An 11753-nucleotide genomic window follows, 5' to 3' on the forward strand; every position below is an offset into this window, starting at 1 on the left:
TGTAAGTTATACAACTTGCTTTGAAACTGTTTATATCAGACAAAGTAAATTAACTGAAAAATCCAATTGCAAGTACTGTGAATGCATCACATTACCATTTAAAAATATTTTATAACATCTGGGCAAACATGACAGGCTTTTTTTAATAATGAAAGAAACCATCAATACCAGCTTACCCCAGCAGCTAATAAGACAATGCAATTCTGACAAGTCCTCAACCTCCTCTATTGCTTATGTGTCTCAGACTTAATATTTTCACGTAGCCCAAAGTTTCTTATAAAAGACTACCTTGCCTATTGTTTTGGTTCCTACACGGAGTAAACAAACTAAGATTATTAATAAAAACAGAGTAAACCCCACTAACTCTGAAGTCACCAAAACCACAACAAAAGTCACCTTTCCTACCAGATACCAAGTAAGCTCACAGTTAGCAAGGATGCAGTCAGTGTCACAGGTCTTTTTGTACCATACTGAAACTCCCTATGAAGTCACTGAGTTTCACTACCCCTAAAAAACCAAAAAACCACAGTAGTTTCTGCTGTTAAAGCAAACCATGACGATTCACTGCTAGCTCTTGATTAGAACAATCGTTCCTCTTACCCATCACAAGCAGTCTCCTGTAGAAGTGTCCACCTGCAGGCAGTACTAAAAGTCAGACTACTTTCCCTTTTGGTACTAATCACTAAAAATAGAAGATCTGGAGGCCAAGTTCAGTTTCTACAGTTGCTAAATTTCTGTAGAGTGTATGTGAACACATGCAACTTAAGAGACTTCACAGTTACATTACTCAGCTGAAAGTAGCAGAACCCTGCTGGCCTATTACAATAGCATGGCCACCTGTGATGGTCTATTTCAAACACACTTTCTGCACTGAAACACACATTAATGACAATCATCCATCTAATGGCCCTAATCACCCACTAGTGATAAGACTGGAAAAATGAAAGGTGATATTCTCAGAGTTAACTTCCTCCTTATCACCAGGTACTTGAAAAATCAGAAAACAAAAGATTTCCCTTTGGTTTTATGCTGTTTTAGTCAGAGCAAGTCTTTTTCTGGTAATGAAGTGAAATGAAAAATTGTCAAGTTTTGTTTCAGAACACAAGCAAACAGTTTCCTTAAATATTAGGGAAAAAAAAGAAATCACCAAGCTCTAATAACTTGCACCTTGGAAGCAGTCTATAGCTCTAAGAACATACAGCTCTGTATGGGGTTATTTACTTTATAGAAAAGCCATTTCCATTTGTCTGTACTTGTAAGCAAAGCAAATTACAACCCCAGGCCACCTGTAGTCTGAGATACTGTCTAAAGAAATTAAGTTAGCTATCTTTCAGCAGTAAGGTTACAGTAAATATTTATTACCTGCTGGAAGATGCCAGAACAAGAAACACACAGTCAAAGAATAAAGTTAAAAGCATTCAAATTATGCTTCTCAGAAGCTTGAGTAATTAAGAAAGGAAACAGGGAACTTCAAGATAGACTCTAAGAAAGGGTATCAACAAACTGCATTAATTTATTTAGCATATTAAGCAAAAGGTCTTTGGTAACAAAATACCATGTTTAAATATGGAGAAGAAGAAATTTTACCTTGTTCTTCACTCCCTTCTTTACATAGGCTAGAACTCTGGCCAAGACTCAAACTGATATCATCAGAGGTCTTGGCAGTGTCAGTATCACCTGTGAATTTTAATAAATGAGAGTACTAGTGCTCAAAGTATTAACACATTCATCTACATTCTCACTTGTCATGAAAGACTGCTGCTTGTATTTCTTCATTTATAGGTAAGCAACAATAATTACATAATTACAATAACACAAGATTTCTTTTAGATACAAGTACTGTCTACTCTATTTCTTTTATCTTCCACAGACCTCAACGGAAATAACAATTTTTTTTTCCCCCCTTAGAAGTGTATCTATTGGAACATTTACTTTTGCATGGTTGCCCATTAAAAAAAAAAAAAAGAGGGGTAGACTAAGAAAATGCTTGTAATGGTCAGAAAAGCAAGGGGAAAAAAAAAAAAATATCAAGGTGACAAAAATTCATATTCAAATTTTTTTTTTGCCTTATTAGTGGCTGGATAAATTCACAAGAAATTATTCATAATATGCAAAATTGTTATCTTTTCATTTTAGAGGAGTTCACAAGGGCTGGAAAACACTTTAGCTAGATGCCAAGCAACCAGGAATAATCAAGTCATTGATATACAATACCAGAATGGTAACTGGTTGCACTGAACTCAAAATAGTAGAGAAAAGTCTACCCCAACCAACCCTTTGGTTCTGCATTTTATAGGCAAAGGGAAAACCTGTCATTACATGGGAAAAGGAACAAGAGCCCCAGAATATCCTCTCCTCATGTTTTGGTCATATAATTTCCATGTCCAAAGAAGACCTCCTCCAACTAGTAAATGCTGTATTTTGCTCAAAAAAGAAAAAAAAAAAAATCAAGATGAGTATGGTAGACAGTATTTGGAAACAACATAATAAACAACAGCGATGTGAAGTGCTTCTGCAAGATAATTTAAATAGCTAAAAATCTCACCTTTGATGGTTGCTGCTGTTCCCAGACGAGATAACCCAGATCCAACCTAAAAACGGAGATTTATGTAAAAAGCTGTACACTTTCAGGAAATAAACAACTCTTATTCCCTATTACTGCAACACATGTATTGCCAATACACCTAGAAGAAGTTTTTGAAGGCACAAGAGCATCCAGCAGCACAGTGCTGTAAAATTCTGACTATGTGTCCACTGCAAGCAGAGATGGCAAGTCATGTAATTAAGCATCCAACTATATCACACCACTATTCCATTCAAAACCCAATGTTTCTGGAAACTTTACTATGCTGATTTTAAAAACAGTTTCTAACCTAGGAATTCTCCTTACTTAATGTGGCAACAAAGTACAAGTGCAGTGTTATACTAATAACTGCTATTGTAAAGCTGAACGTTTAATGCAGTGATCCTGGTTGTCTAAAATGCTTAAAGAAAACACAATCTTACTATAAAACTTATCTGTTCAACACAGTGAACACCAAGCTAAATCCAAAAACTGCTCCCATGTGAAAAAAACCGTATTTTTCCAGTTAATTTCACATTCAATGGCAAACCAGCAGGCACGGTACCTCTTCATACAAAAAAATGTCACCATTTAGGTTTGCAGTCTACCTTTCTACATATATCTTATAATCCACAGGAAATTACTTTACAGAGATGGTAAAGAGAACTTAGTCTTTCCTTCAATAATATTTTCAATACAACCTCTTTTAACTATAGATAGCATACAAAAATGCATGTGTCAGAAAATTAAATTACTCAGAAATAAGATAAAGAGCACTCAAAGGCAAAATCTGAACCCATAAATACATAAAAATTTGGGATGCTGTTTTCAAAAAATTCCTAGTTCAAGTTACTTTGAGGAAAAGAGCATAATTCTACTAATTCTTTTCTGTAAGCACAGCAATTGTGGTAACCTGAAGATGTGTGCAGATTCTATTCAGCCATACCACAGAAGAACAATGGCTCTGTTACGGGTAATGTGAAAAAGCAGCTAAGAGTTGGTTTAATACATTTTCTTCACTACATTGTCACACATACTTTTAGTTACTCATTTTGTCATGTTTCAACATTTTTTCCCTTCAGTAATATGCTTTGCTGAATTCTGTCACTGAATACAAATGCATCATCATAGTAAAGCTATTTAACACAAAAAACTGAACAGAAATCAGATGCTTACTGTTCACATTCCCTTTTGATGCTACACATTCAATCACAGGGGACCAGTGGATACTAATTTTATTAGGACAAATACATTCTAAACACGATACTTTCTGTCCCAGTAGCTTGAACTTCTTCACATGCTTTAATATTAAAACTGTTGTAAGTATGTTTGGAACAGGTTTTTCCCAAAGACAAGTGAAAGAACTAGTCTGGGCATCATGTTTCCATCTTCCCACATAGACCATCGCTTCCTATTCCTTTGGCATTTGCTGGTGTTCTCTCTTAAAGGAAGGAAAATCTCTTAAGAGTATCTATGCTGCATAACTGAGCATGATTCAGATAAAACACCAACATTAGCATACCACTGCACTTTGTTATCTACTGCTTGCTCAGAGAGCTAATTAGAAGAACATGATATTGTAATACCACACCAAGGACTTCCATGTCATTCAAAGACAGGTTCTGTGTCTTTACTATGATGCTGCATTGCTCATTGTCAACATAACTGTACAGCCTGGCCAGACCATCTACTTGTCCTCATGAAGGGTTGATAAAAAAGTAGCCACAACTAGCTAAACATCACAACCCAGACAGAAGGAACAGCACATCCAATGCTATGGAATTTGAACACAAACCTGGTAGACATAATATGGAAACAGAGCAACTTCCCCAGTGAAATTCAAGGCAACTAGAGCATAAAGCAGTTACATTAAAATGTAAGAAAGCCATGTTCTTCAGCACTTCTATCTGGTAGGAGTCCCTATTTATTGCTTTCTTCCCAACCCTGCTGAACAATCAAGAAAGTGAATATTTTGCAGAGGACATCCAAAAAATAAGCAGTTTTAGTCTTTCCATTTCTAGCAGTTTATCTTTCTTTATACTTAAGCAAACTAACTGTTTCGACTGCAAAATTTGAACTACCAGGAATAATAACTTTCAAAAAGCTATTTACAATTGCAGGAGATAATCAGCAGTGGATACTTTCTAAGACAACAGAAACCTCCTCAAATACAGCACTTAAATTTACCAATTAAGCTTTAAATGGCAGAACAAACAAAAGTAAGGGAGGAAGAAAAAGTTAGAACATAAGGATGAAGATACAGCTTGAGCTATCTAATGGCTCACCAATACCCAGAGGGACAAGGGAATCCCACCACAGTGGGTTCTTAGTATTTAGCTCACCATGCTCTGAGCCATTTTGATTTATTAAATCAGAAGAAAGCTAGTTGAACAAAAGTGAACACTTTCTGATGGGACAGTAGGCTCCCTTACAAAATCCAGCCATTACTAATTTAAGTACACGATGGGATGAGAGAGCTATGCTGCTGGGAGAATGCAATGCCTTACTAATAAAGCAGTTACATACAGAAAGATAAATTGTTTAATCTAATACAAATTACAAAAAAAACCCTGTAAAATAATAGGAAGAGGTTATCTACAGATTGCAAAGCCAGCAATACTAAAGCAACAACTGCAGTAGCTTTAATTCTCACCTGGTTGTTTGGATCTATCCCAGCATAAGAATTGCGTGAACTACAGCCAACAGGGGGAGTTGCTTCTCGTATGAACTCTGACATCTCAATCCCTCCACCAGGGTCACTGAGAGAAACATTAAAAAAAAAAAAACAAAACACATTATCCCACCAGTTAAACAAAAGTCTGTCTATGTTGACTGCAGATTCAAAACAAGTTTTCCCTTCTCAAAAATCAGGGGCTCAAATGTATTCCAGTATCTTGGATGAACACTGCCTGTTTGACACATGAAGCTCAGTCTGAGCTGGAGCACGCTATACACTGTCACAGAAGCTGCCACCTTAAGTCCATTGTCACCAGCCAACACAAACTGTGAAGACCTAGGTGCTATAAGACATTCCAAAATGCTGACATATTAAATTTTCCCTGTCTGTACATGTACACATGTAACTTTTGGATCATCTGTGCAACTATAACACCCAGAAATTCACCAATAGAAAAATGTACTACACAGAACTCAGAGCATGGAAAGGACTCCTGTTTTTTTCCTTAGACTGAATCTAGGAGCAAAAGCAAGGATGGCTAATGAAGAAAGCCACATGTAAAAGTTTTTGGACAGGCAGAGACATATAGGGCCATGGTATCTCTCCCAGGGATGCAAACCACATTTTCCTACCCAAAAATAACTTTCCTTCAGGTACTTTACAGTTCCTACCAAGAAATACTTTGAGGTACAACATATATACCATTACATCCTAGTGATTTCACCCTTTCTGGATTAATAACTATTGGTTTGAAATTATTTCCTAGAGCAACACCATCAAATTCAACAGAATTCAGCTTGTCAAAGGCAGATATTTTATGAAACAAGGGCAAGTTGGATCCATCCATTAGGAGAACAGGATCTGAAATAAGCTGAGGACTAGAACACAAGGATCCAACCTAGCACTGATTGTTAATTGCAAAGAGGAAGCAGTTGAGGCACTCTTCTTCTTATCCCATTACAGCTGTCTTCAAGCACCTTGATCCAGAAGACTTCTAAACAGAAGTAACTGCAGAGTAATTTGACACTGACCCTCTCTGCTTCTTGCCAAGCATAAACAACTGCCTCCCAACAAGCAAAGTCCAGCGTTTTGCTGAACAAAGTACGCATGCACAACGCTCCTCCAGCTGGACCAAAGACACTAAAGACAAAATCCCCCTGAAGAAAGGGACAGAAATGGACAGAAGCACTGCAGGGATTACTTAATTGACAACTAGTCTTATAGGAAAGTCTCATGCAATAAGACCAACACTGAATAGGGTGGCCTGCACAGGGCCAGGAGTTGGAATCAATGATCCTGATGGGTCTCTTCCACCTCCGCATCTTCTGTTATTCTAATAATTTTTGTAATATATGGACATCAATTGAGGGCATTGTAAACAAACTGTCTGTACACTAAAGAACCTGACACATGATTCATTCTGCAGTATGACACTTCAAGATGTTCTCATCTTGGAGAGGTGTAAGGGCACAACCTTGGGAATCACTCTAGGTAATATAAGCAGCACATGATTCTTCCTACATCAAAGAGGTGACCAAAAAAAGGACACTTTGAAGTTAGGAATATATTCTATACTGCTTCAGTAAAAATAAGTTAACTTAAAAGACAACCAGCCATTAGATCACAGAACAACTATGATCCAACTCCAGCAAATTAAAAAAAATAAAAGTAGTGAAAAGCCACCATTTTGTTACAGCTCAGCAAACAGACAGGCACCCTCTTGGCAATGGAGAGCCCTCTCTGACCTGGTATTATCAATTATGCTACAGCAGGTAAGGAAAATGAATTTTAAAAGATACAGTCCCAGCTTCAGCCAAAATATTGCTTCTGTAAGCATTTTAAGAATACAGAAGGACATAGCATGAAATTAAAGACTAAAGTGAAAAAATCTCACAATGTTTAAGTTCAGCATACATTACAATGAAAACTGAAGATATAACAAAGAATGCCTTTCACAAAAAGATGGGTTTCCTTTCCTGTTTGAATAATTCATTGAGAAACACTGCATGTGATTAAAGTACATCCTATGAAGTAGAAAAATAAGTCATTGCAAATATGCTTTCATGCATAGAACTGGGTAGTTAGCCAGGGTAGAAGAAGGAGGCAATTTTGTCTAAAACTGAATCATCAGATATCAGCATGAATAACAACACAATCCATCACTGCCACTATACTCACAGCTTCTGTATTCTGTGATAGCACACACAAACCAATAGATGAACAAAAGCTAGTAACAAGCACCAACAAAGTCTGCAGGAACAAACAGGAAATACAGATTTCTAGGATTGACCACTGTATGCTTAAGTATCTGGACTTTAGCAACATTCAGAGTTCTTTAGAAGCTACTTGATGCTAGTGCTGTGGCCAGGCCTTTCTGATATGAAAATCCACAATTTGTTTCTTACAGCTGGCTGTCTTCATTCCCTAAAGCAAGTGTTAACACTTTTCAATTTGCAAACAAAATAACTGCAGTGAAGTTACTACACAAATCAAGAAGACTGAAAACATTATATCCAGCAGTGGAGATTGCTGTGAAAGAGGCGTTCAAAGATGACATAAAGCAAACTAAAACTATTCTTTCTAATTATTAGTAACTCTTTTAACTAAAATTACTACCAGCAGGTATATTACATTAGCATGTCAGAGACTAACCAAAAGTCTGAAGAGGCCATAAGTCTACATGAATTCAGAAGTTTAAAATCTGACTTAGGCTGATTGACTACTCAAATCTGACATTCAGACCAGAACTTCAAGAGGTAACTGGAATAAGTTATTTTGATTTCTGGACAAAGCAGAGGAAAGGTTTTATTATTTTCCTTTGAAAATCATCATCTGTCCTTAATTTCCAATCAAAATAGCAGGGTAACAAGTCAGGAGGCTGCTCTCATAATACAGAAGAGCCACTGCATCTAGCAAATGCTAGATCACAACAGCTTCAAGTATTAAGACAAATTTTCTTTCCAGCTTGAGTCACTAATTATAGTCAAAAATACAAACCAACTCCAAACTCAAGAACAGGTCTGCCAGCCACAGAAAACTGCAAGGAGAATAAAAAGCAAAAGCAGGGCAAGAGTTTTAGAGATCACCTTTTTAAAATTTTATTTCTCTTGCTCATATTTAAGTAGACTGTAAATATTTCAAAGATGCAACATTCTCCAGCTACTAGCTTTACTTGATAGAAATACATTTGAAATTTATGTAGCATCATTATTACAGTTCCCCCATGCTGATGGAGATCAGAAACAGCAACGTCACCAGATGAACGCTTTACGATACTTTGAACCATAGCAGTCACTGACAAGAAGCCATATTCATACATCCAAAAGAAGGATTGACTTAAGGGTTTTAAATTATTTATGTGGGTCCACTGATACCCAACAAAGATCGTGCTTGCATTGCTTCTTCTATATTTCTACGAGACCAGCAGCCTATATCTGCTCTACTTGCTCTCATGAAACCTCACAGAAACATTACTATACCAACTACATGAAGTATGAAAACAGCAACTCACATTCCTATCTCTATATTAAGACTAGCTTCTTTCAAAAGAGAAAAAATTAACTAGAGAATTTCAGCTTTAGAAAGAGGACAGCAAAAAAATAAACAAGGCATCCCTAAAGGAACAGTAAGTTGTTCTTTGCTTAAACATACTGAAGTTTCACGGAAACATTAAAAACCCCCATCCACAAACCAGTGTTGACTGAAGATAAATGAGCAGCTCAAGCAAGCCTACAAGTGACAGCACATAATTTAAGATACCTGAAAGCACCACTTTGAGGATAAACATCTTCAGAAAAAAGGAAAAACAATTCTTAAAAGCTAAACAGAACCCTCAACATTACTTCTACTTAACCCTACAAATATACTAAGATTTGTATCTAAAGTGATCTCCATGAGTATATAATGGGCAGGGTAAAAACTCTAGGATGGCTTTGCAAACTATACTACATACATCTGTATTCAGTATCACATGCTGTAGCCTGAGCTATCAAAACTAATATTATGATTATGCAAATATTTCAGATAGCATCTCTGCTCAAATCTCCCCTATATCCACCTTATATTAGAGGAGCAGAATTCAAAAAGAAGAAAACCCTACCTACACATTCTCTTCCCACACAGGTTTGGGTTTTTATTAGTGTTCCAATTTAACTTACTAATAAAGTTACAGCTCAAAATTAAACACTCATTCTACATCCCATCTACTGGTTTGAATGTTATCCCAGAGTTCTTGTAAGCTTCCAGGCAAAGATTAGTATATACTGTACATCCCACTTACCAAAAAGTAACTCCGTAATTTCTGCATTGACCTTGTTCCCAGTTCTAGTTAAGAGACCTGAAAGTGGGAACAAGGATCATATAAAAGTTAATGAAACTTTAGTTGGCAAGCAGGACACACAGCATCAAACTAACCTCTACTTCTGAGCTCACAATGCTTATAATGTAGTATCTTGTCCCATGTCAACTGCTCCCTAGACAAAACAGAACTGAAACATCCAGAAGTAATTCACAACACTAGTAGAAATTCCCTTGCCAAGTTTGGGCCACTGTTTTGGAAGCAAAAGCTACATGGCAAAAAAACCAAAAAAATAAACAAACAAAAAAAAACCCACCAAAAACCACTCAGAGACAAAACATCTAAAGGTCACACCTAAAACATGCATTACCAAGGTTGCATGAGAAAGAACAGACCACTAGTTTATTTCCATGAATTTTATTAAGCAGAGTAAGCATTAAGATACAATTAGGGAAACAGAATGCCAAAATACCTCAGTACAGTTTTAGTAAGGTATAGGGTAAGCTAAACGGAGTCACAATTAAAATAAGCAGCTTCAGTTGCCAAACACATCATGGAAAAAGGGGCAGGTTTATAAAAGATTGATACAAGAAGTTACTGTATATCAGCTTTAGAGGAATCTAAGACACCGTTTTTGCCAACAATACCTGAGCTGAGAGAAGACAGAGAAGAATCTAGGACCCATCTCATGAGAAGCTACCCCATATATAGACAGGAAAGTCCTTTCACTTCTAGGCTTAGCATTTTAACGAGCAGCAGTTTAACACTTCCTTTCTTTAAAAGCATCCCAATAAACAGACTCAAGAGGCTTCTTTCAACTACATTTCCTTAGTAAGACACACAGCCTTTTAAGAGTCAGGATAGCATACAAATCACCTCATTTTGAAAACTACTCAGGACTACTAGTACCGGAAACTCAGAGACAAAAGAAAGGTCATCTTTAAAAGCTAACAATTCAAGGTTGATTTACTTCATACAGTTTAACTTTTAAGATGGCCCTAATTATCTAAAGGCAAGCAGAGGCTTTGATAATAGAGCTTGTAAAACATCCACAGTCTGATCAAACTGGTTAAGCTGGCCTTGCTGATGAGTCATCTTTTGCTCTACTTTCTCCAAACAGTCTGGTCAGAGGAGGAAAACCTCTGGTGTTTTTTTATGCTGGCTACAGCAGAGTTCTCTGGAAAGGAATCACCTCCTATTGACAGTACTTCAGAATCATTAACTTCATTACTGAGCAGAGCAATTCCAGAATTTCCAAATTCACAGGAAAATGTTCTCCTAAAGAAAGACTGACTGGAGTCAAGCATTGTATCTGACTCCTGTTTTTGCAACACTAAAATTGAAACCACATCAGACACTCCTCCTAATGATAAAAGGATTAGCATATAGTATGAGGACTTTGAAGCTAGATTTTTAATACTACATCTACTACTGAAATAAGATTACTTGTACTAATTATGTTCATTAAGTATTTTAGTGACCTAATCAGCTCACATTTTTCATGCTATTGTTTCAGTGCTTCCAGCATGTTCAATATTGTTCTTGAGCTCCTCTGGGAGAGGAACTAGGAAATTATTGTGAAACCATCATTTCAAACCTAATACATGAATAAGTCTGCTTTTCAAGACCAGACTTAAAACCATCTTTCAGAACTACAGGTCTGTATCTGTATTCCTCAGTGTTTAATCTCAATCACCACTCCAGTTACACAGATGAAGACAGGACTGTTAGTCATTTGAAGCAGTATGCAAACATCAGCAGACAACTTACCTGGGCCCATTGCTGTCTTTCCTCTTGGCTGAAACATTGCTTTGTTCTGTTTTTGCACCTCTGTCCATATGCTCACTGGCATTCCTCTCCACAATTTCTCCCTCATCCAGTGCCCTGTGCAAACGGTAATTCACCATCTTCAAAACGATAAAGAGAGCTGCAATCACGGGGCAGTAGACAGCTACTATCATCATGGAAGAAGGAAGAGCCTTCCAAAAAAAGAGTAAGAAAAAGTTAATGAATACAAGGTCAAATATCTGTAAGAACACTATCTAGATTTTAACAGTTTGTTTCATGGAGAAAATACGATCATTCTGAAAGTTACACCACCTACAGTTGGTCTTTCTGTGAAAAACATTAAAAGTCTAGCAACACAGAAAAAAGAAACAGCTGGACTACCAAACATACCAAATCACCACAGCACCATGCGCAATAGATTTGTCTCA

The 11753-nt window shown here is 36.8% G+C and overlaps 1 protein-coding gene across 9 annotated transcripts in view; it reads right to left on the reverse strand.

Annotated features, from left to right (window-relative positions):
* Positions 1–11546, reverse strand: part of PCNX1 (pecanex 1) — an 82619-nt gene extending 71073 nt beyond the window's left edge. For 6 of the 9 annotated variants that reach the window (XM_042048127.1, XM_042048121.1, XM_042048126.1 and 3 more), the window contains exons 1-4: positions 11308–11545; positions 5217–5322; positions 2546–2591; positions 1588–1677 (exon numbers count right to left, since the gene is read on the reverse strand). In XM_042048127.1, the coding sequence (XP_041904061.1) occupies positions 1588–1677; positions 2546–2591; positions 5217–5322; positions 11308–11501 (436 nt within the window). In that variant the 5' untranslated portion in view covers positions 11502–11545. Of the gene's footprint in view, positions 1–1587; positions 1678–2545; positions 2592–5216; positions 5323–9519; positions 9577–11307 lie in introns of all 9 variants that reach the window. The other 3 variants (XM_042048124.1, XM_042048128.1, XM_042048123.1) reach the window with 3 other exon arrangements.
* Positions 11547–11753: the final 207 nt, after the last annotated feature.

This window comes from Corvus kubaryi, unplaced genomic scaffold (assembly GCF_017639235.1).
Source record: "Corvus kubaryi isolate FWS band 111438036 unplaced genomic scaffold, C.kubaryi_AGA036_p1.0 66, whole genome shotgun sequence".
In the NCBI taxonomy this organism is placed as follows: Eukaryota; Metazoa; Chordata; class Aves; order Passeriformes; family Corvidae; genus Corvus; species Corvus kubaryi.